The sequence below is a fragment of the Peromyscus maniculatus genome, chromosome 8 (genome assembly GCF_049852395.1).
Source record: "Peromyscus maniculatus bairdii isolate BWxNUB_F1_BW_parent chromosome 8, HU_Pman_BW_mat_3.1, whole genome shotgun sequence".
In the NCBI taxonomy this organism is placed as follows: Eukaryota; Metazoa; Chordata; class Mammalia; order Rodentia; family Cricetidae; genus Peromyscus; species Peromyscus maniculatus.
In genome coordinates this window covers 87864789-87889635 of record NC_134859.1, presented here as the reverse complement: position 1 = coordinate 87889635, position 24847 = coordinate 87864789, and the positions used below count along the sequence as shown (strand labels likewise).

Below are 24847 nucleotides of genomic sequence, written 5' to 3'. Positions count from 1 at the left end.
TCTGGTGGAGTGGGGGGCTGGCTGGCTGGTGGGACTGCCTCTGCCTGGCTTGTGCTCCGTCTGAGGAGGCCTTCCTCTCCTCTCGGGTGGAGCACATGAGCGTGGAGGGAGGAGCCCAGTTCTGGGGCTGAGGTTCTGCTTGCTCCCCATTGCCCCACCCCCATCTTCTGTCAGCCGCCCTCCTCCAGAGGAGGCAACCTAGGAGCCGAGGGTCATAGTCCGGTGGCAAGAGCGTGTCAGAGTGGCCTCCTCCCTCTGCCCTCCCAAAGCTGCTGTGTTTGTTCTGCAGGCAGATAAGCTGCCTAATGGAGGGCGGGAGGGTTGGGGGGTAGACCCAGGCCTCTCCTTCCACAGTCGGCCCATTATCTTAGCCTTCTATTCAGTTCCACCAGTGGGGACAACTTGCAGACACTTCCCTGGCGGTGGCTGCAGGGCCCCTGGGCAGTCAGCAGTGATAATTCAGGGAAAGGCCACAGACAGGGTGCCTGCTCGCTGCATCTCCCCACCGACTCCCCTCACCACTCAGCACCTTGGAGCCCAGCCCATCGTGCCTCTGTGAGAGATACCAGGCACACACACACACACACACACACACACACACACACACACACACACACCCCGCAGAGATGGAAGCAGAGATTAGTGTTTAGTGCGGCTGAGGCGGGGGCAGACCCTGCTCCCCCCACCCCACCCCCACCCCCACCCCACCCACCCTGGGCCCCTGGGCCTCACTGGGGCAGGCTGTGAACTGAACTCCTGCCCCCAACCTTGCTTTGGGCTCTGAGGTAACCTGTACCTCAACTCTCAACTCTCAACCCAAGAGAGTGTGCCTCTGAGTCCAGAGATCCAGCTAGGGCTAGCTGGGCCTCTCTGCCCTGCTCACCACAGCAGTGGGATGGTGCCACCTGCTGGGCTCTGGGAAGAGGCCAAGAGAGGATGGGCCACTGCCCAGGCTGTCTGCTGCCCCTGGCCGCAGCCAAGTCGGCAGTCGCTGGGACACTGTCCTCAGCGATGCCTGGGTGCAGCCTGGGCTACAGTTTTGCTCTTCCCGTGGGCCCCGCCCCCGGTGGTTCTCACAGCGCTTTCCTCAGGCCGAGCCCCTGCTCTCCTAGGCATGCATCCCCGAACACACACACACACACACACACTTTAGCTTTCTGACACTATTCTTGAGATCACAGCAAAGAGAGGAACGAGAACGCCAAGCTAACCCGGGAACGAAAGGACCTCAGCCCTAGAGAAGTCCACCACCACCGCCCATCGCTAGCCCACTGAGACAGGAGGCAGACCAGTAAATTTACCAAAAAACAGAACAAGACAAAAACTTTATTCAAAAACACTGTTTACATAAATGTGAGATCTATGTACAAAGTATAAAAAGAATCCCTCTGCTCATTCTCCGCTCCCTTCAGAGAGGTTGAAACCAGGGACTGAAGTCAGCCAGCTCTGGCTGCCTCGTGTGAGCCTCAGAGGGAGGAGCTGGTGAGAGGCCTTGCTGGACCACAACCCATGATGCAATAGTGCAAAGCCTGTTCCAGGTTCCACCTCCCAGCAGAGTGGACCAGGCCGGGCACTTCTGCCTGACCTTGCAGACTATGTTGCCTGAGCAAGTGGCTGGCCTGTTGCTTTTCATATGCCGCAGGTTTTTCTCCCCAGGTCTCCTATGCCCCAGCCTTTAGTATTCCCCTCCTGTCTGATATTAAGCAAGGTTGCAAACAGGCAACCAAGAGAGGTTGAAGCCAGGTGCGGTCGTGCATGCCTGTAATCCTAGCATTCCAGAAGCTGAGGCAGGAGGATCATTCATGGCCAGCCTGGGATACATGGAGAGACCCTGTCTCACAAAACAAATAAAACAAAAACCAATAGCAAGCAAGCTGAGTCCTCATGGAAGGATGAAGATATTAGATGGGGAAAAAAAAGGGGGGGGGGATGTTGGGAATGTGGACAAGGCCATGAGACTTGAAGCCCATGTCCACCCTGGCCCAAAGATAAGAGCCCAAGAACCAACAGACTCAGCTCTGATAGCCCTGACTCAAATTAACCCAGGGCTGCTATGTTCATGGCTGCAGCCTAGGCACACTGAGGATTCACAAAGTCTGTAGGCCCATAGTCACTCAAGTCTAATGTGTTACTAGGAGTGAGCCCCAATCTCCCTCTGGATGGGGGTTACCAAGCAGGCTCCCACGTGCATGATGAGGTCAGGTGCACACCAACTCAGTTGCCTAAACCGGCCTCCCTTCCTTTTCTAGAATGATTTCACTTAAATAGCCATTGAACTGATAAAGGACACAGGAGAAATAGGTTTGTCTGGAATGATAGGTCCAGCTCTTTCGCGACAGACCCAGGGGGCCCGTGAGGCCTGAACGAAAAGGCCACCGCTGCGTTAGCCACAGACCCAGAACTGTGTGGGCAAGGGTGCACTGCCACTGCTTATGGCACCAACACACACGCACACGTGCAAAGCTGTCGGTATATACATACAGAGATACTACAGTCACAACTGACGTGGGCTCTTCACATTGAAGGTAGTTTTCCGAGAGAAGCCTGGCGTCCCCGCGTTCAGGACAGGGAGCCTCTGGCAGAGGTGAAGAGGCCAGCAGGTGGGGAGAGGCGGGGGTCGAGGCTGTCGATGGGCCGGCGTAAAAGTTCCTCCACGTGTCTGGCAACATCCATGGACTCATCCAGGTCAAATTCTCCATCTTGGTCGAGGCCAGGGTCGGGGCTAGCAAAGAGAGGGACATTGAGGAAACTGGTAGGTCTCATGGCTCTAAACCCCCATAGAGAGTCCTCAGTCTGCTCCTCACAAAGACCGGAGTCTCATAAGGACAGGACCTGTAGCTCTCTGGCTGGAACTCCCACCAGGCTGGACAGTAGTCACTGGCTCCTGGGAAGATAATCTACCACCACTTGTATCTCATGCTTCATTTCATGATCTCAAGGAGTTCATTTTCTCTCACCTGTACTCTTCTGTAAGACAAGGTGATTGGCCAGCGGGTTCTGGCAGTCACCTGTGACGTCCTTCACTTACATATATTACCACACCATCCACCAACCCACTGTGGTAGTGTTTGGCTATTTAACACTAATCCTCAGCCCACCTTAAGGTGAGCATTAGGAATAAGGAAGCTTGTTCTAGGCCATCTGCAGCTAGGATCAGAATCTAGGTCTTGGCTGGGTGTAGAGGTGCAGGCTTTTAATCCCAGCATTCACTTGTAAGGCAGAGGCAGGTGGATCCCTGTGAGTTCCAGCCTGGACTACATAGTGAGTTCCAGACCAGCCAGGGCTACATAGACCCTGTCTTTAAAAGAAAAGAAAAAAGCATCAGAGCCAATGCCATCGTGTGACAGCATTTCACACCATGCCCGTTGCTAGGAAGAACTTTAAAAGGAGGTTGGCTTAGTGAGCAGACTGCTTTGAAAGCCTGAGGACCCGAGTCAAGATCTGCAGCACCCACATAAAAAGCTGGGTGTGGCCGTGCGTGTCTGTAACCCCAGCCCTGGGGGGTGGGGCGGGCAGAGACAGGAGGATCTTTGGGACTCCTGGGCCAGCGAGCTTAAACAAATGGATGAGTTTCAGGTTCACAAAAAGACAGAATCAGAAAAGAAGGTGGAAAGTAACTGAGAAATGTATCTGATGTTGACCTCTGGCCTCCACATATGTGCACTCACACAAGCACATATGTACAGAGCCACATAAACACATAGATATATACCATATACGTAAATCATAAGAACAACAACAACAAAACCCAGAAGCTGGTGATATGGCTCAGTGACCCGTGTCAACAAATCAATCCGGGTGATTTGAGTTCGATCCCGGAACCCACGTGGTGGAAGGAGAGAACTGATTCACGCAAGTTATCACCCACCCCACCCCCACATACATTCTTAAAACTTAAAAATACAGGCAGTTCACAACTGCCTGTCATTCCAGCTGCAGGAAGTCCGATGCCCTGTTCCGGCCCCCACAGGCACACACACACACACACACACACACACACACACACACACACACACACACCACACTTCAAAACTCAAAGACTCTCTCTGTGATTTCCACACGTGTGGTGGTCCGACTGTAACCTGCTGCCTCCCTAATCCCAGCCATCCAGCCTAGGCTACTGTAGCTCAGAGAGGACTCAACATTCCCTTCTGCTCTCACCTGACAACCACCCCAACAGTGGTGACACTGTCCCAACAGCAGTGACACTGTCTCAAGCCCTCTGACAACTGTTTACGGGAAAATCTTACGGCGCCATCTCATCTCATCTCAATTCCGTGGGGCAGGAACACCTGTCACCTCTAGGTTACGCCCCAGAGGACCGTGCATCCGTGAAAACTTTCTCAGGATCACAGACTGCACCAGAACGAGGGCAGGACCCTGGGTGGTTAGCTTCAAAATGCTCTGTGTGTTTTCCTGGCTGACGTCCCTTTCATTTAGGCTGGGCTAGACCCTGGGCCTAGGCTAGATGGAGTCACATCCAGGGGACCTCTGCATTCTTTTGTCCCTCAGTCCTCCAGGGGTCCAGCCTGAGGCCAAGGCCCAATTCCTCCCCATGGACCCCTGTGAAAACAGGACCTACTTCTGTGGGTACATGTTGTAGTGAGCCGGGGGGCACACAACTGGGGAAGGGGCCTGGTCCATGTAGGTGGCGCTGGCTCCAGCATCTGCAGATGCATTGATAAACCTGTGAAAGGAAGCAGAACACAGCCTCAGTGGCCAGAGGGACGGGGGACACCAAGAGAGGGGCTTCTGGTCAAAGTGACCCCACTGGTCTCTGGGGCTCAGGCTGTCCATGGAGTCCTCGGTACCATTCCAGTACAGTGAGTCTTTCCTTCTCAGGCGCTAAGCCACATTTCCTAGTATCAGAGGAAGAGCTAGCAAAGGATAAAGAGGCAACAGGAGGTCGGGCAGTGGTGGCGCACCCCTTTAATCCCAGCGCTTGGGAGGCAGAGCCAGGCAGATCTCTGTGAGTTTGAGGCCAGCCTGGTCTACAGAGCGAGATCGAGGACAGGCACCAAACTACACAAAGAAACCCTGTCTCAAAAAATAAACAAAACAAAACAACAACAACAAAAAGGCAATAGGAGACCCAGAATTGGGCTCTGGACACTTACTCGGGGACCACTTGCTTGATCTGCGGCTTCACGTACCCGTCAACTGCTTTTGCTGCGGGGGGGTGGGGCGGGGGGAGACAGAGAACAACGCGCCATCAGGCCCTGCGTACACCGCCCTGGAACTTCCTCGGGGATGAGAGTCCCCGAGGACTTCCCATAAACCCCCACCGATGGATCCAGCCAGAGGGCCACCGAGACCCTTGCCGTCCATCCTATCCCCACCCCCTCCTGGTTTCTTTCCCCGCCATTTGCATGCCTGCCAAGGAAAAGGCATGTGCAAGATGCAAACCCCACCGACGGACCAGACAGATAGGAAGGGAGAGCCCGTCCATCTGGCTCCTCTATTTAACTCGGGGAGGGTTGGGGGGGGGGGGCGGGAAGTGGTGAGAGCTGCTGACTAGAGAGGAATAACCCACTCCCACCCTCCCCCCCTGCTTCTCCCTCAACAATTCTGGCTCTTTTCTGCGGATGTAGAACTGAGAACTTAGCTTTCTACTCAGCAGAGTAACAAGCTGGGGGCAGGTTTCACTTTCTCTCCTCAGGTGTGAGCCTTGAAATCCTCCATGCCGAGACCCAAACAAAGCCCACAGAGGAGCTGCCCCTGCCCAGCCCTCCTGGCAGCAGGACTCACCAAGTACAGGAGTGTAGTACTTGGCAAAGACCTCATCCTTGGGTCGGTCTGGGAACACATAGATGAGGTAGTTCAGGTCCCCCAGCCGGTCAGCCAGGGACCGTATGGAGAAATCTCTGGTGGTGAATGGCTTCAGATTCCAGAGGTTTCGGTCCGCTGTGAAAGGGACAAGTCATTCCACAAGCTGCCCTCCCGAGAGGATCGTGGTTGTGGGGTTTTAGGAAGGACGGCTGTGAAGGAGCAGAGCCTTTCCCAGCATGCACTGCAACCCTAGCCTTCCTGCTTCTCCATGCAGGACAGCTCATCTGGAACATTATACTCAGCGGACTGCATGTGGAAGAGGTGTGGGTGACGTGAGGCTGCAGGAACTCACCAGGTGTCTGATGTCTGTGGAGTCAGTGGTTTTAGGTTCTTGAAGACCGAAAGCGATGGGAAGAGGTGCCATTTCCCTTCCCATAACCCCCATACCTTGAGCTCAGGTCCTGCCTCTCCTGAAAGTGGGTGACTGCTAAGGACAGGGGCCTCATGGATATGGGAGTGAGGAAATGGAAGACAGAGCTCACGGGGTTGGGTGTGGGGTAAGGAGATGGGAACTCACGAGAGTCAAACTTCCAGGCAATGGTGATGCCTCCGATCTCGGAATCGCTGAATCTCAGCAGGAAGGTCCCATCTGGCTTGTTGATGAGCAGGTCATGGGCCTGTTGCTTGTTCACAAAGCCTAAGATGGCCCTGGGTGCGTGGTACATTTGGTGTCATTGCTGGGTAGGCTGACACCATTCCCAGAGCCCTCTCCCCGCCTGCTGGCCCCAGGGCCCTGCTCCTCACCCATCATTCCAGTGGGGCTTATGATGTTTCTTCAGGACCTCCATCACCCCATCAAACCACTGCCAGAAGGTGTAGTTCCAGCCTGGCAAGTTCTCCTGTGAGCCCCAGGACACCCCAAGTCACAGTAGCCCAGGAGTTGGTGCCCCTCAGCTTCCACCATGCCTGTTCCTCAGCAGGCTGTGCACTGACCCCCCTACACAAGTCCCACACACTTGAGGCAATCCTGTGAGCGGGGATAGAGGATATCAAGACTTGTCTAAACTGGAAAGACCTGTCAAGGTCATCCTTGCCCTGCCCTTTCATAGCTGGATGAAGAAACTGAAGAACAAAGAACAGACAAGGCCTAAAAATGAGTGACAAGCCCACGAGTGGATCCCCACTCAGGCTCCTCTCGTCCTTCTTCGGCTCCCACGACTGGACATGATGCCTCGTGGCCCCTGCTTGCACTCTTGTGGTCTGAGAGCCAACCTCTCCTGATTATAGGGAGTGTGGTTGGGGTAGAGGGTCAGATGCTAGCCTCAGAGGGTGAAGGCCTGACTTCAAGATAAGAGAAAGCGTGACAGGACCCTGATGGTAGCTGGCAGCCAGCCGCTCACCCGGTTGAACTGGGACCAGGACACCGACATGCTGTTGTAGTCCTCGAGGTGGCTGCTGCTGCTGTTGAACAGTTTCTGGGCCAGGAACACCAGGTTCTCCTTGGTCAGGCCGCGGTTGCTCTGCACTTCGGCCTTGAATTTCATGTTGAGCGCTTCACACAGCTGCGGCCAGAGCACCTTGTCAGGCACGGCAAACGGCACCCTGCCCTGAGAGGGAGAGAAGAAGAGAGGGCAGGCTGAGGAGGCCGGAAATGTTCACATATGAACACACACACACACACACACACACACACACACTCACACACACATGAGATATGCAGAGACTAAGGGACAGATATGCTGAGAATCATCCAGAAAGAATAAACAAACACAAAGGGGAAAGAAAGGCAGAAGGGAAGGGGTACTAGCGGGGTCCAGCAGAAGCAAAGGTCTAGACCGTGGGACCCCAGCCATAGGGCAAAAGGAAAGCAAAGACCAGGCCCAGAACCCAGCCCCATTCCTTGAAGATACCAGTCAATTCCGAGTCCTGAAACCTAGCCAGGGCCTTAGTCCAGACCAGCAGACGGGCATTCACTTGACGCTGCCCACCTCACCGTCCAGCACAGCTCTGGGGCCTACGGAGTTGGATTAACCTAAGGACGGTTGTAGGGCCTGAGGGCCAAGGGGGAGAACTCACCGGCTCAGCAAAGGCGTTGTCCCACAGCACAGTGGCGGTAGCATTGTGATCCTGGCTGCCATGAACGATGACAACCACGGGGAGGGACAGGGTCTGTGGGAGTCATAGAGGAAGAGCTGGGGGTTTCGACACAGTATGCCCTCTGCGTAAGCAAGGCTCCGAACCTTATCACACACCCACCATTCAGCCACAGGCCCCTCCCAACAGTCCTAAGTGTAAGCAAAACCCCAGCCACAGGAGCTCGGCTGGCCTGGCTCACGCCTGAACCCCAGTGCTTGGAAGATGGAGGCATCTTGACTGAGAAGTCAAGGCTAATCTAGGCTATAGAACAAGACTTTGCTCTAAAACAAAAACAGAGAACCCTGAGGATAAATTTCTTCTTAGCCTATTGCCCAAGTAAAATGGTGATGAACACAGCAAACGGGGGCCTGCAGAATCAAAGTGGATTCTCAGGGCATGGCAAGACGCAAGAGGACTCAGCCCTGTGGTGTTTTTACTGCATTATGTTACATACGCTTTTTGTTGTTTGCTGTTTTGTAAACAAGGGTCTCATGTATCCCAGGCTGGCCTTGAACTCCCTATGTAAGTGAGGATGACCTTGAACTTCTGATCCTCCTGCCTATACCTCTGAGTTATAGGTGTATACCACTATTCCTGGTTTTATATGGTGCTGGGGATCAAACCTAGGGCTTCCTGCATGCTAGGCAGACATTTTACCAACTGAGATAGATTTCTAGTCTGCTTCCTAAATTATTTATTATTATTACAAGTGTGTGTGTGTGTGTGTGTGTGTGTGTGTGTGTGTGTGTGTGTGTGTAAGAGAGAGAATGCCCTACAGCATGCATGGGGATATCAAAGGACAGCTATTTCAGGAGGCTATTTTTCCCCATTTACTGGGTTCCCGGGCTCACATTCAGAACGTCAGGCTTGTATTGCAAGAGTTTGCACCAGCTAGGCCATCTTGGAAGCTCTACATTTTGCTTGTTTTGAAAAGGTGGTTACAGCCGGGCGGTGGTGGCGCACGCCTTTAATCCCAGCACTCGGGAGGCAGAGCCAGGCGGATCTCTGAGAGTTCGAGGCCAGCCTGGGCTACCAAGTGAGTTCCAGGAAAGGCGCAAAGCTACACAGAGAAACCCTGTCTCGAAAAACCAAAAAAAAAAAAAAAAAAAAAAAAAAAAAAAAAAAAGAAAAGGTGGTTACTAGCTGTCTCGTGTAGGTACTGAGAACAGAACCTGGGTTCTCTGCAAGAACAGCAAATGCTCTTAAGTGCCGCTGAAACATCCAGCTCCCTTTCAAAAGTAATTATTTTATGTGCACAGGTGTTTTGTCTACATGCATGTATGTGCCCCACATTCATGTACTGCTCATAAGGTCAGAAGAGGGCATTGGATCCCCTGGGATTGGAGTTACAGAAGGTTGTGAGATGCCATGTGGGTGCTGGGAATTGAACTTGGGTCCTCTGGACCTGTGCTCTTAACCACTGAGCCATTTCTCCAGCCTTCCAGGCCCTGCTCTTTGGCTTTTGGGGACATGATTTTCCTTGGTAGCTCAGGCTGGCCCTGAATTTGTGATTCTCCTGTTTAGCTCCTAACTCCTGGGCTTACAGGAGTACACCTTACACCCAGCTCAGTCTGCGGCTTTCCCACAGAGGCCAGGCAAGCTTGGGCAGATCCTTTCACTGAGCTGGCTGGCCCTCGGGGATGGAGTAGCCGGAGGCTCACCTTCACCTGGAACACCAGCTCATTGCTCCCGACACTGAATTGGGACTCAAACAGGACTGTGAACTTCTCCTCCGTCACGGACTCTGCACCACGCCTGTCAGCGCGCTTGATTCTTTTCAGTGACTACGAAGCAGGAGACCAGTATGAGACAGAGATAAATGGCCACCAAGCCCCTGCCCTGGGCAGACCTCTCCTCCAAGGCAGACCTGGCCTCACCATGTTTCTGAAGTGGGCGCTGAGGGTGCCGGTGGCCTGGTGATACTCCATGACACAGCAGTTGTTCAGGATCTCGCCGCTGCACTCACTGCAAAGAGAGGGAGCCCAGCTCCACAGTGTGGTCTAAACCCGGGGCTCTGTGCACACCAGGCGGGCGTGTGTCAAAAGCTGACATCTCTGGGTCTGGGAGACACGTTTTTAATGGGACCATCAAAGATGAGACAAGCCTCCTGCATCACTCCATTCACACATTCAAGCACTACATGGACAGCTTTTTTCAGGACCTCGTGTGCCTCTCTACACTCTTACAGCTCAACATGTGGTTTCTTCCTGAGAGACAAACAAACAAGCAAACAAACAAACAAACCAACGATTCTCTCCAACCCCAGCACCAGCAACTCCCTACCCAACTCCTGCCCTGGTAGGACTCTTTGGAGACTTTTTTTTTAAGACAGAGTTTCACTATGTAGCCCTGGCTGGCCTGAAACTATGTAGATCAGGCTAGCTTTAAACTCACAGAGATCTACCTGACTCTGCCTCCCAAGACTGGGGTCAAGGTGGACACCACCATGCCTGGCTGATTTTGCCATGGGTTTTTGTTTTGTATTTATTTATTTATTTATTTATTTATTTATTTATCTATTTATTTATTTTTGACAGAGTCTCTTTTTGTCCAAGCAGGCCTCAAACTGACTACGGAGCTGAGGATGACTTTGAACTCTTGATCCTCCTGCGTCCACCTCCCAAGAACTGGAAATACAAGGATGTGCTAGCCCACCTACTCCAGGCTCTAAATATCAACTCTTATCGCCAGCAACATGAGCCCCTGTTTGTGCGTGCCTGTATGGCACACAGCTGTGCCAGCAAACACCGCTCATGGAGCGCCGTATGCTCTGCAGGTCAGTGGTCGGGTTAGGGGAGAGGCAGGCTCTCTGTGGATCACAGTGGTGTACCCACTGCTCAGCTCAAATGATCGGACCACATGCAGTTCAGTGTCCGCTGCCCTACGAGGGATCAGACGCGGGCAAGGCTGGAAAAGCGCTCAGAGGGAGGGGTGTACTATGGAGAACCAGGGACACAAGACTGGAAGGGATGAGGGTTGGGTTAAACCACCACACACGCCCCACCCCAGCAGAAGAACAGGACCTGAGCCCAGGAGGGGGGGACAGGCGCACGCACTTTCGGGTGTTCTCGTTCTTGAGCAGGGACTTGGCCTGCTGCTCACTGATGATGGTCGCCTTCACCTGCGGCGGGTTCATGTGCACATTCAGCTTCCCACCCACCAGCAGGCGCACGGTGGCTGCGAACTTGGTCTGGGTCTTCAGGACCTGGGGAGGTTGCTTCTCGATGATGAATGTGCTGCAGGGGAACAAGTGACCAGTTGGCCAGGTGCTGGCTCAGGGGAGAGAGCTGGGAGGCCAGCCGGGAGGGGAGGGCCTGCCTGTGGGGCCTACTAGGAGAAGGCACACAGGCGGAGGAGGAGGGGCCTGGCCTCTGTTCCCGGGGAGGGCATGGGGGGATGGAGACAGGTGTGAGGGAGGCTGGACACCAGGGTGCTTCCTGCAGTGTCCCCAACACACCCCGGGCCAGGACAGCCACAGCAGCGGAGCCACTGGAGTCACAGTGGGTGGGGGAGGGTGGAAGAGGACTGAGGCAGAGCTCTGGGTTTAGACGGCTCCTGGGCCTCAACATGGCCTCCCCCAGGAACTGCCATGACTCTCTGAGCATGGCCGGGAGGCAGCAGTCACCTGGTGACCAGGGCTGAGATGATGTCTGTGATGGTGGCGTTGACCTCGGCCAGCATCTCTTCCACGGGGCCTGGGATGGGCAGCTGCTGGCAGAGGTGCTCGGCCCTGCGGATCTGCTGCCGGTTCTGCCAGATGATCTCGGCCAGCTTCTCACACCTGCAAGGAGCCCAGGGCCCTCAGAGGGACAGTGGCTTCTGTTCCAGCACAGGCCAGGGGAAGAGGACACATGACACTTCCTCCCAACAAAGCCACACCCCCACCCAAGGTGCTGCCACTGGCCACTGCGACCCTGCACAGACACAGAGGAGAGTCCCATTTTCCAAAAGCAGAGGACAGACAGGGTGGCCCCAACTTGGAACCAACCAGCTCAAGAGCAGCCCTGTCCATTCCAAGGCACCACTGCCCTTTGGGGGAGGTGGCACGGGACTGAGGAGCCAAGTGCCATCAGGAGCCAAGACACTGATAAGTGAGAACTGTCACGGACAGTGGGAATCTGCTGCTCAGGCCAACACAGGGACAGAAGAGGCAGCTGGCGCCACTGGCCAAGCCCCTGCCCACCCTGCCCACCTCTCGCCCTCACCAGGACTGCAGCACGTCCAGGCTGCCCTCGGGGGGACCCCCGTTCCCGGCCAGCTGCTGCCGCCGCTTCCACTGGATCAGCTCGTCGTCCAGGATGATGGTCTGTTGTTTCCGAAGCAGCTGCAGGGTTTTCTGGTGCTTTTCAGCCAGCTCCTGCGGGAGGGAGGGCACAGCAGCCTCCTGGGTCCCTGGGTCCCGGGGAGCAGCCCGCGGGCCCTGGCCTAGGACCCAGGGCTTGGCCCTACCCTCTCCACCTGCCCCACCTCACATGCACCCCAGCAAAGAGGGGGTGGGCCTGTTCTCATCTTGGCTCCGTCCCGACCTGGTGCTGACTCTCAGGTGACAGAGCGCCCTCCCCTCCCGGGGCAGAGGGACGCAGGACCCACTGACCACACGGTACTGCTGCAGTGTCTGAGCCTCTCGCTGCAGCCAGGCCTCCAGGGACACTTGCTTCTGCTGCAGGGCTGTCTCCCGGCTCATGCGCTCCTGGGGGTTCAGCTGGGCCAGCTGGGCAAACTGAGCTGGAGGAGGGGACAGGACACCCACCACCGTCATCTCTTGTGTCCATCAGGGACCCGAGAAGATCTGCACCCACACACTCTGGAGTGAGCTTCCCCAGAGTCGGGCATTCCATCGATCACAAGTCAGGGTTCCTACCAGGCATGAGTGCCCAGTGATGTCCCCTCAGAACTGCTCACAAGCCTCCTGAGCGAATCTCCCCTGAGCAGTGGGAATGGGTGTCCAGAATGAAGAGGAGATGGTCCGGTGTGGTGGCCCTTGCCTGCCCCACATGGCTGTCACAGGGCTTGAAGATGGGTACAAGTGGCCCTGCTGTTTAAAAGCTGGATGAAGCTAAGCAAATACCTTACTTTCCTGTACCTCAGTTTCCCCATTTGTATTTTTTTTTTTTTTTTGTTTTTTTTTGTTTTTTTTTTTTTGGTTTTTCGAGACAGGGTTTCTCTGTGTAGCTTTGCGCCTTTCCTGGAGCTCACTTGGTAGCCCAGGCTGGCCTCGAACTCACAGAGATCCGCCTGGCTCTGCCTCCCGAGTGCTGGGATTAAAGGCGTGCACCACCACCGCCCGGCAGTTTCCCCATTTGTAAAGGGGAGAGAATCCTGACACTAACAGAGCAGGCTATTATGGAGATTGAAAAAAATGATGATACTTTTTTTTTTCTTGAGAAGTGACTGTTGCATGTAAGATCTATGCAGTTTGGTCCTAATTGGTGGCTAGATGACAGTTAGAAATGATGGTCACAGAGACAAGCCCTCCTCAGCCCCATCCCTGAGAGAGGCCCTGGCTCTTTCATCTCATCCATTGGTCCCTTCAGTTCAGCAGTTTGCTCAGGAGCAATGAATCTGGGACTGCGTGGTGCCCGTGATGCCTGACCAGGGTGGGTCACCATGAGCTCAGCTGAGCACTCAACTAAGACGGAAGAAGAGACAGATGGACAGACAGACACAAGTATTCCCAGGATCCCCTGGGAACAAGGTGAGAGGTGACAGTGTCTCACTACCAGCTGCTGGGAAGCCCATGAGTGGCAGGAACAGGTGGTGAGTGAGGCCATGATACCCTTACCTGTGTGTGTGTGCCTGTGTGTGTGTGCCTGTGTGTGTGTGTACTTGTGTGTGTTGTGTCAGGGGGTGGGTGTTGACACAGATCACGACACTGAGGATGGCCTCAAAGTTGCTGTGTGGCTGGGGATAATCTTGAACATTTATTCCCCTGACTCTACCTTTGAAAGTGCTGGGACCACGGATGTAGGCCACCATATCCCATCAGATGTGGTACTGGGAATTGAGTGACTTCCTGCATGTTAGGCAAGGACTCCTCCATCCGAGCCACATCCTCATCCCTCAGCTCAGTACCTTTTTAACATTCAAGAAGCAATCCCGGGTGGGTCAGAGTCATGCAGGGAACACAAACTCCTCAGCTCAGCTCAGCTCAGCATCAAACACATCCAGGGCTGAAGCTGCCCGTCTGTTCCCACTGCTGGCAACCCTGCCTTGCCCCACATTAAAAAGACCCTGAATGCTGGCATTTATCACTGTCCTCAGTGGCCCTCAAGCCGCCCTGAATCCTTACCCGGGTCTAGTCAAGAAACTGTACAAACTGGCACATCTTATTCAAGCTCCTGGCTGGCCTCTGAGAACCATGTCACACTGACCTGGTCCTTGCCCCAGGGACACACAAGCTGGGACAGACAAAAGCAACATGAGCCAGCCAGGACAAGCCCACAGCTATAATTTAGGGATATGGTTCCCATCTTCCTGCAGTGTGGTGGGCAGAAGGAGGACTATCCAGATTCAGAACATCCTGTTGAACACAGGAGGACCAATACCCTGGCCCGGAGTTCCCCTTCAAGGTTCCATTTACGTCTCTCCTGGCCACTTGCACAGGTTTCTGGGACGGAGGCCAAAAGATCCATGACAACTATTGGCTCCCCTGGAGGAACTGGGTCTCCCCTTCTGCAAACAGATCAGTACTTTGTGTTTTGTGTAGTGCTGGAGATCAAATCCAGGGCTCTATGCAAGCCAGCCAAATGTTCTTTTACTGAACTACATTCCCAACCTTCTGTGTGTACAATATTGAACAGGATAAAAAGGACAAATTGACACCACATACACATGGATGCAAACATCACCCAGAATCCAAGGCTAGACCTGTACACAGCCAATGGAAACAGCTCTATTAAAAATGGATTGTTGGCAGCTGCTGGGTGGCACATGCCTGGAATCCCCAGCACTTGGGAGGTTGAGGCAGGAGAACTAGGAGTTCAAGGTCACTGTCAGTTCCACAGTGAGGCTGAGGCCGGCCTGAGTTTAAAAATAAAATAGAAAAAATACAAAACAACATGCTGTCTACATTACAAAACCTTTCTGTGTTACAAATGTTCTTGAGATATCATAAATTTTTTAAAAGCATGGCTAAGGGACCAGTGAAATAGCTCGGTGAGTCAGGTGTTTACTTGCAAAAGTAAGGGTTTGAGTTGCATCCCCAGCACCGAAATAATAAAAGCCCAGAATGAGGGTGCTCATCTGAAACCCCAGTTCCATGGAGTGGGAGGCGGGTGCAGGAGGCAGAGAAGGAGGATCTCTGAAGCCCAGAGCTCCAAAATTACAGTAGAGAAAAACGAAGAATGACATTAGCTATCACCTCTGGCCTCCACAGAGAGAAACACACACGGGCACCTGTGCTCACATGCTCACACACACAGAAGAAAAGAAGGAAGGAAGTAAAAAAAGTTTTAAGAATGAGCATGATAAACTGGAAGTGGTGGCCCATGCCTTTAATTTAATCCCAGCACTTGGGAAGCAGAGGTAGGCGATCTCTGAGTTCAAGGCCAGCCTGGTCTACAAAGTGAGTTCTAGGACAGTCAAGACTACACAGTGAGATACTGTTTTGTTGTTTGTTTGTTTATTTTTTATTTTTTGTTTTTTTTAAGGCGTGATAGATACTCAGCAATTAAGAGCTCTTACTGTTCTTCCAGAAGACCCCAATTTGGTTCCCAGAATCCATGTCCTTGCTCACAGCTGCCTGTACTTTCAGCTGACACAGACACACGTACACATGACTAAAAATATAATAAATACTAAAAGAAAGCAAGAGAGAAATGGGCATGACAAAGCACATTTGTAATCCAGGCACTTGGAAGGCTAAGACAAAAGGATCATGAATTCAAAGCCAGTCTGGGCTATATAGCACAATTCTGTCTCAAAAGCCTAAAGAAAGAAAAAAGAAACACATTTCAGAAGCATCAGAATGACTGACAATTGGCCAGAAAACACTAATCACAAGTGTGTCTACCTACACCTACTAACAATTTCAAAATTCATAAAGGAAATGCTACAAAAGCATTATAGAAGTAGCCAATTGCACAATCAGGGCAGGGTATTTTGATGCCTCTCTTTTAGGAGCTGCTGAACAGTCAGCTACATTTTTTTTCTTTTTAAATAAAAGGATAAAAAAAAAAGGATCAACCTGATGAGGTGGTCCGTGGGTAAAGGTGCTTTCTGACAAGTGCTATGACCTGAGTTCAATCCCAAGGACCCACATAAAAGAAGAGAGTCAGCTCCAACAAACAATTCCCTGACCGCAATGATATGTGTGTGCCCACAAATGTGTACATATGCATGTATGAACACACACACAATAAATAAACAAATACATGAATAAACAAACAAACAAATGTAATTTTTAAAAAATCAAAAGACCAAGATCAATGGTTCTCAAAGAGGCAAAGAGTCATCTAAGGAACCCCTGGTGAGTACCTGAGACCCTCAGAAAAGACCCACAAAGGGAAAACATTTTTTGTAAAGTCATAAGACTTTTGCCTTGCCATAGGTTTTTGTTTGGTCTTTTGTTTGAAATTCCCCACCCCACCTCTCTCTCTCTCTCTCTCTCTCTCTCTCTCTCTCTCTTTCTCTTCTGAGACAGGGTTCCTCTGTGTAGCTTTGGTGCCTTTCCTGGAACTCACTCTGTAGAACAGGCTAGCCTTGAACTCACAGAGATCTGCTTGCCTCTGCCTCCTGCATGCTGGGATCAAAGGCGTGCACCACCACCACCACCACCACCATCACTCGGCTGTTTGAAATTTCTTAACTTGTCAAATTGCATATTGAAAATATAACAACACAACAACAAAAAATTTGTTCACAAAATTTTTGAGTTTCCTTACTGTACATTATCAATGTTATATGTCCTAAGGGACATTGTTGCAAATAAATCTTGTATTTTAACTGGTAACTTTGTGATTGGGAGTAATAATGACCTTTTAATTTTCTTGTTTTAAAATAAGTTTGGTTTTCTCTTTGATAATTTTACACATGTATATAATGTGTTTTGACCATATTTACCCTGTCCTGTTTTTTGAGTGGTGCGTGTGGTTTCACTATGTAGCCCAGGCTGACTTTAAACTCCTTACCCTCTTGCCTCCAGCCCTTCTCCGACCCGGTGCTGAGATTACAGGTACACACCATCAAGTTTGAATCTTCTATCAAAAGGTTTAAACAAAAGGTTTTTTAAACAGGATGTGATTTAGCCCGGGCTGGCCCTGAACTTCCTATGAGGATGACCTTGAACTTCTGATCCTTCTGTCTCCATCACCCAATTACTGGACTTACAGGTATGGGCCACCATGTTCAATTTATACAAATTGAACCCAGGACCTCATCCTACTGGGCAAGCACTTTACCAACTGAGCCACATCCCCAGCCCTGAGTCTTCACTCTACCAACTGAGCCGCATCCCCAGCCCTGAGTCTTCACTCTTGATAGCTAACAAGTGTGCAGTGGAATTTTCCAGAGGCTACCCCGCAGATTGAAAGCAGCACACAGCTATCTTTTATCAAGGCCAACATGAAAGACATTTGCAAATATAACCATGAGTAGCTTAAGGATGTGGATACGTTCTGAGAAATGCATCATTGGGGGATTTGTCATTGTGTGGCTATCAGAATACTTCACGAGCTAGATGTCCTGGCTCACTACATACTTAGGCTATGTGGTATGTAACATCATAACTGTGTTCCACTGTAGACCAGCACATGACTATCTGAAGGCTACTTCTGTTCTACTCACTAACGTTGACTTTAAAATACATCATAGGGTATTTTTTTCTTTATTCTCCTTTTATGTTAACATTATCGAATTTGGTGTGTCTCTTTAAGGAGGTAGCCATAGAAGACACATTCTTTTCAAGCACACAAGATGTATCTCCCAAGACAGAGCATGCATACGCTGGGCTATAACGAAGTCTCAATAAGTCGGTAAGCTCCGAGAACATACAGAGCACGTTCTCTAGTCCCTGTAGAGTCCAGGGGAAAGATAGCATCAAAGCCAGTAAAAAGTGCAATATCTACACATAGTAGACAGATGGAAATCAAACGATGCATTTCTAAACAAAACACAGGTAATGGGATTAATCACGAGGGAGATTAGAGATAGTTCAAAGTGAACAGTAGGAACACACACCGTCTTCAAAAGCACAGGGTATCATAAAGCAGTTTGTAGAGGAAGATTTACATCTTTGAAAAATATACATAGAGAGAGCATAAAATTTACTTTTCCCACGCCTTTAATCTCAGCAGTCGGGAGCAGAGGCAGGTGGATCTCTGTGATTTTGAGTCTAGCCTGGTCTACAGAGTGAGTTCTAGGTCAGCCAGGGCTACATAGCAAGACCTTGTCTCAACAAAATTAAAATCACTCTTTCAGTTTCTGAGACAGATATATTTTATGTAGATAAGTATATATATGTATATGTATATGTATATGTAGTTGGGTTTTGATTGTACATTTATATATCTCAATGCATACAAAGGGACTAAAATTGATATTTAAGTCTCTAAGAAACAAGGATAAAGGCACAGGAAAAGGCAGTACAGCCCTGCCTGTTCTCGCTGGAACTCGGAGTCAGCCTATCCCTAGAGCCAATCTCCAGACAACTCAAATTGTACCTGGAGCTAATTTATTCTGAGATAATTTTTCTTTCCCCACACCCTTATTGTGTCAACCACTGACAGACTACAGAGCTAGAAGATAGCAGAAATTCTACAGTCACCTTGCCTCCAGAACCAGGTCCCCTGAGAACCTCGGCTAGGGGCAAAACTGATGTTCTAGCTCTCCTCAGCCCGCTCAACTAGTGGACTCCATGCCAAGTGCTCTTTCTGGTTGGGGCACAGTTGGTCCATGTCCTTTTATTCACTCACATTTCACTGACTGCCTAAGACTAGGGGGAGTCTCTTGGTTAGGAAGATGCAGGGGTTTTATGACCTATCTCTAGTTAAGCTCGGACTCTGGAACTTATAGGCAACCTTGGTCAAGTTATTTGTTCTCTTTAAACTTCCCTTGTATTTTTTTTTTTTTTTTTTTTTTTTTTTGGTTTTTTCGAGACAGGGTTTCTCTGTGTAGCTTTGCGCCTTTCCTGGAGCTCACTTGGTAGCCCAGGCTGGCCTCGAACTCACAAAGATCCGCCTGGCTCTGCCTCCCGAGTGCTGGGATTAAAGGCGTGCGCCACCACGCCCGGCTTAAACTTCCCTTGTAAAACAGGTGGCGCACGCCTTTAGTCCCAGCACTCGAGAGGCAGAGACAGGTGGATCTCTGGGAGTTCCAGGCCAGCCTGGTCTACAGAGCAAGATCCAGAACAGGCACCAAAACTACACAGAGAAACCCTGTCTTGAAAAATGAAAAAACAAACAAACAAACAAACAAAACAAACAAACAAAAAAACCAGGGACACCAAGCTATGCCCTCTGCAGGTTCCTTGTGAGGTTGCCTTGTATTATGCTTGCAAAGGGCTTAGCTTAGAGCCTAGACCACAGCAGAGGCTCAAAGCCCCTAGAAGCCATGATGATTCTTACAAGGCTTTGGACAAAGTGCCTAAGGGATGGCGAGCTTCCTCTCCTACTGGAGATCTCAGAGTGCTTCTCCCCTCCACCCGAAAAATGCTCATGGCATCCTGGCCCATGATGCGGCCTCACCTTGGATGCGCAGGCTCTCCTGATACTGGATGATGAAGTACTCCTGGGTCTGCTGCAGCTTCTTCAGCTCGTTCTCCGTGTCCTGCGTGATCAGGCGCAGCTCCTCAAACGTCTGGTTGATCTGAAGGTGCTTCTGGGACATGGCGTCAACCAGGACACCAGCAGGGGAGCTGCACTGGGGACAGAATGGATTGAGTGGAAGTGACAGGAGCAGTGTGCCAGACAGAAAAGAGGGGAGAAAGTCTGAGTTTCTGGGGAGCACCAACACTAGACACCCCAAACTCCAAGCCCAGGCTCAGAAGGAGGGTCAGAGGGTAGGTAATAGTAGAAAGGGAAGAGAGATGGGAAATAAATGATGTGGCAAATAAAGGAGACTCTGAGGCGGAAATTTCTGTTTCCGATCTGGTTTTACACTTGAGAATGTTGGAAGAGCCCATCACATTTCCTTTAGAGAAACTCCAACTGAACACGGGCCGGGTGTCCCGTGGGTGATCTTCCTCCTAAGGATGATGCGCCTCCTCATTCCACAGTTATCTATCAACACCACTGATTGAACTAAGTGCTGGGGACTCACATAGCCTTTGTGTCTTCACTCACCCCTGGAGGGAGGGGAGGAGGCAAACCTCTCATGGGGGTGTGTGTGAGTGGGTGGGAGGGGTTGGGGAGGTGGGAGGGGTTGGGGATGTGCATCTTGGAGACGCCCAAAATAAAGTGATAGGAGAGACAGCAAGAAAGCCTCTTTGCATCTTGCCATTCCTAGAACATCTGGTTGAGAGGGGACCATGTGGTTAGGGACTTTCCAAGTAAGTGTGCTTAAAATAAAATCCAAAGTCCTAGTCAGCCTGGCATGTGGCCTCTGCCTGCATTCTCCCAGCTTCCCTGTGGCCAAAGCACAGCAGGTATGCGCACTTTCTGCATCTGCTGTTTCCTTCAAGCCAGCATGTGCCTGCCTCAGGGCCTCTGCACTCAAGCTCCCATCCGCCTGGAGCATTCTGGCAGCAGATCCTCTGGAGATAAGTGCTTCAACCCCACGTTGTGAACGTGTGTTTCTTTTGTGTGGGCAGTTCCAACAATTCAGGAATGCAGAACTGGCCTGGAAGATGCAGCGCTTGGCTCCTGACTCCTTGCCTATTGGGACTCCCCATTATTGGGACTCTGCCCTCCAGCTGCGCTCCAACTAGAAAGCATCACCAACACCTTCCCATCCCAACATATGCTGTTGTTACTTTGGGATACCAAAGTCCTCCCTCCATCTTTCCTCCGCTGCCCCCTTAGGACACACCCCTGTCAGGGGCCCCATGTCTTCTCTTCAGCACTCAGCTTCTTTAGTCCTGACTTTGCTGGGACTCCTTCTAGCTGGAAACTGCTCTGTTTTAATTTTTATTCTATTTTCAATTATTTATTTATTTATTATTTATTTATTTGCTTATTATTTATTGGTTTTTCAAGTCAGGGTTTCTCTGTGTAGTCCTGGAACTCTGTAGACCAGGTTGGCCTCGAACTCACAGATCCACCTGCCTCTGCCTCCCAAGTACTAGGAGTAAAGGTACATGATGCCCCCTGGCAAAAATTTTATTTATTTATTTTAAATATTTGTGTGTGTGTTTAAAGTTTCCTCTTCTTGTCCATCCTTAGCCTGCACACAATTTCGTTTAATCCTCATGATGATCTTATAATGCAAGTACTATTACTGTACCCAATTTTTACAACAGTGGCAGCCGGGGATGCATCTTGAGAGCACTTGCTTAGCATGTTCAACGCCCTGGGTTTCATCATTAGAAGCCAGGAAAAAAAGAAGGGAGAAAAGAAAGAAAGAGAGGCTGAAGATGGCTCCGTATACTGAGCATGAATACTGTTCTTGCAGAGGACCCTAATTTGGTTCCCAGCACCCATACCAGACATTCACAACTGCCTATCGCTCCAGGGCATCTGATGCCTCTCGTTTCCAAGGACACCGGCACACTCGTGTGTGTGCGCACGTGTACACACACACAGTTAAAAAATAAGGTAAGTCGCCGGGCGGTGGTGGCGCACGCCTTTAATCCCAGCACTCGGGAGGCAGAGCCAGGCGGATCTCTGTGAGTTCGAGGCCAGCCTGGGCTACCAAGTGAGCTCCAGGAAAGGCGCAAAGCTACGCAGAGAAACCCTGTCTCGAAAAACAAAAACAAAAAACAAAAAACAAAAAAAAAAAAAAAAAAAAAAATAAGGTAAGTCTTATTTTTAAGAAAGGAGGGGAAAGAGAAGCCAATGAAAGAAAAGAAGAAACAGAGGCTTGGAGAGCCAGGAACTGGCCCCAGGGGTCACTCTGGCCACAGCCTGAAATACACTGTCCCTCACACCTGCTGATGTGTTTGATCTCTTTTGTGTGCCCCTCATAGCCACGTTAGGTAAACATGGTGGGGTCTAGAGAGGAAGTCATATGGATGGCTCTCCAACATCTCTCCCATGCCTACAGACACTCACGTTGTTGGCCTCCCGGACCAGCCTCTGTTCATTGTACAGAATGTGCCGGATGCAGCGGACCAGCTCCATGGGGCAGCGGTCATAGGTGTTCTGAAAGAGGACAACAGGAACCACCAATGGCCACCTGGTTCTGACCATTCCCATCCCTCCCTCTCCCTCAGCCCCCGCTTTTCCCAGGAAGCCCCAGGATTATCAGACACCTCCAACTCTCCTTTGCCTTGCTTCCCCTCCCGGAACTTGTGACTAGGCTTATAGGGACTTAGAAACTCATATTCTAAACACAAAGCATACCCAACCTCCCCCCAACTTTGACTCTCTGAAGCATGGAAATCCTACGACCGAAACTCAGAGCTGTTCTCATGTCATGGATGGGGAAATTGATGTTCAGATAGGCTTGGCATGTGTCCTGAGGTAAGTGTGTGTGTGTGTGTGTGTGTGAGAGAGAGAGAGAGAGAGAGAGAGAGAGAGAGAGAGAGAGAGAGAGAGAGAGAGACTCAGGCGTCTGATGCCAACATCAAGGTACTTTCCACTAGGCACCTGGCCCTGGGTTCCTATTTTGCTTCCCTTCAGGCTTCTGCCGTTTCTTCCTTTCTCTAGGATGAGCTTTTATTTCCCCTGCACCCCGCTGTTTGGATGCAAGAGGGGTTCTCTAAGAAATACAAGCGAGTTCCGATAAATGCTTGACCGTGACTACCACCCACACCCCTTTCCTGCTGCCATAAAATCCCTGCCCCCCTCCATTGAAAGGGGGGGGTTACTTTTTCTTTCTAAGCCTTTAATTCAAAGTCTTTTAATCCCACTCTTGCTCAGGGCAATGCTCCTTCTCTTCAGCAGCTCTCTTGCCTCTAAATGAGCCCCGAGGGGAATGTCTGCTTGCCTTATCCCCTCCTTTCTGGTCTCTGCCAGGCTTCCATTCTCCTGCGAAGGACTCCACCTGACTCAGTTTGTTCCCAGCTCTACTGCCTGATCTGTCCACAGGGCTGCCTCACCCCTCCCCCCCCCCTTGCTGGAAACACCTCCCTCTCCCTCCCCCCACTCCCACCTCTCCCTTTGTGGTATGTTAAAGGAATCTGACAGGTCTGACTTAGAAAGAGGGGGTGGGGGAAATTGAAGAAAAGTTGCCAGTAAGCTTTTGGTCACATGGTGACTCAGTGGCCAAGCCAGTAAAAATCCCAGGGGTTCTGATGCTGGAAGAGAGAGCTTAAGGGGGCAGAAGGCAGGCATTCACACCCACCTGGAGCTGCGTGGCATAGTGCCCCAGCTTGATCTTCAGCAAAAACCCATCTTCCCCCACCTGGTGCTCTGCCTTCTTCTGCAGCTCCTGCACCAGGCCCTCCAGGAGCTGGGTGGCCTGGCCTCGATCCTGGGGATTGTCCAAGTCAATGGCATCCCTTGGGACAGAACAAGGAGAGAAAAAACTGTACCGAGGAGACCAAGCACCAAGAGTGATTCAGGGTGTTCCAGTCCCACGACTTGCTCCTGGGCGGCTGTGCATCAACATCTAGAAAAGTCTCCCTTCGGTAGCTCCCATTTCCCTCTTCCCCTTTCCCAGGGACACCACCCCTTCCGCACAAGGACAGATAGAATCAGAGTCATACCAAACCACAAAGAGGAGACCCTTGGCCTGGATAGCAGGGACCCACCCTGAAGGTAAAGGGTTCAGGGCATGGAACACCTACCACGGCTGGCTCTCGATCCACTGGGCCAGGTAGTGGCGGACCTCGATGGGGAAGTGCTGCCCATACAGTACTTGCATCTGGCGTAGCGCATCTCCCTGCAGCTGCTGGGCCTGAATCCAGCCCGCCATGGCTGTTCACCTAGGGGAGAAGGTAAGTCGTTTGTGCCGCAGAGGTTCCTGGCCTGCCTGTGCCCTCCAGTGCCACCAAAGAACCTAAGGACTGCGGTGAGGTCAGGCTCCTCCCCTCACCCCAGGCACGCTTTCCTGTGCGGGAAGAGAGATGGCCACCCTTTCCTTCCAACAAGGAACCCTCGAGGCTGGGGGTGGAGATCTGGACAGGCAGATGCCCTCCTCTCTTCCTGTCCCCTCGCCCCATCGAGACATCCCCAGACTAAAGGAAAGGGGGTCTACAAACCGAAAGAGAAACTTAAGAGACAGAGGCCCACAGTCCCCCGACGAGAAACGACTGCAAAAATTCTTCCCACCCAGCCTCGGACCCACACTCTCAATTTCTGGGAAGGGAAGCTGTTCCAACCCAAAAGTTAGGTCAATGCGACGACTCAGCCACTCGAGGTCCAAGGCTCCTCAGGCACGTGTCTGGGACTGTCAGGGAGAGGACTAAGAGGTCGACTGTCTTTGGAGCAGCCCTGGGCTGCACTCCAGTGTCTGCCCGTTCTAGGTGGGGTCTGACAGTGTGTGTGTCCACTGAGTGTGTCCACCCCTGGCTAACACCTGCACGGGGTCCTTGTCCCCGATCCCTCTGAAGCTCCCATTCGAAGCCCAGACGGATGCTTGTCCCGTGTCAGGCCGGGGGGGGGGGGGCTCTAGGGTGCTGGGTCCCAGGGACGCGACTGCAGCCTACATTCCCTATCCACGCGCCAAAGGCGACGCCACGCCGACCCACCCACCTGGTGCTGCGGAGCGCCTGCGGCTGTTGCTCCCGGCTCGGGCTCCTGACGGTTCCTGACGGCTCTTGACGGCGGCGGCGGCGGCGGCGGCTGCTACTACAGGAAGGAGCAGAGAGCAGCGATTTCCTCCTCAAAGGTCAGCTGCCTCCGATAGACCATACACAGCGCGCGAGCTCGCGCCAGCACCCCTCCCAGCGGCGGTCGCTCCCTCC

General features: G+C 51.7%; 1 protein-coding gene across 1 annotated transcript; it reads right to left on the bottom strand.

Moving 5' to 3' along the window:
* Positions 1-1296: 1296 nt before the first annotated feature.
* LOC102928774 (signal transducer and activator of transcription 5A) lies at positions 1297-24834 on the bottom strand. Its single transcript, XM_006992905.4, has 19 exons — positions 24636-24834; positions 23729-23866; positions 23284-23440; positions 22050-22139; positions 19587-19761; positions 12500-12630; positions 12111-12262; positions 11531-11686; positions 10962-11141; positions 9783-9870; positions 9567-9689; positions 7846-7938; positions 7170-7376; positions 6574-6668; positions 6347-6477; positions 5749-5904; positions 5118-5169; positions 4583-4687; positions 1297-2722 (listed from the first exon to the last, which is right to left on the bottom strand). Exons 2-19 carry the CDS (start codon positions 23854-23856, stop codon positions 2560-2562), a joined length of 2382 nt encoding a protein of 793 aa, XP_006992967.3. The 5' UTR covers positions 23857-23866; positions 24636-24834; the 3' UTR covers positions 1297-2559.
* Between the last annotated feature and the right edge of the window lie 13 nt (positions 24835-24847).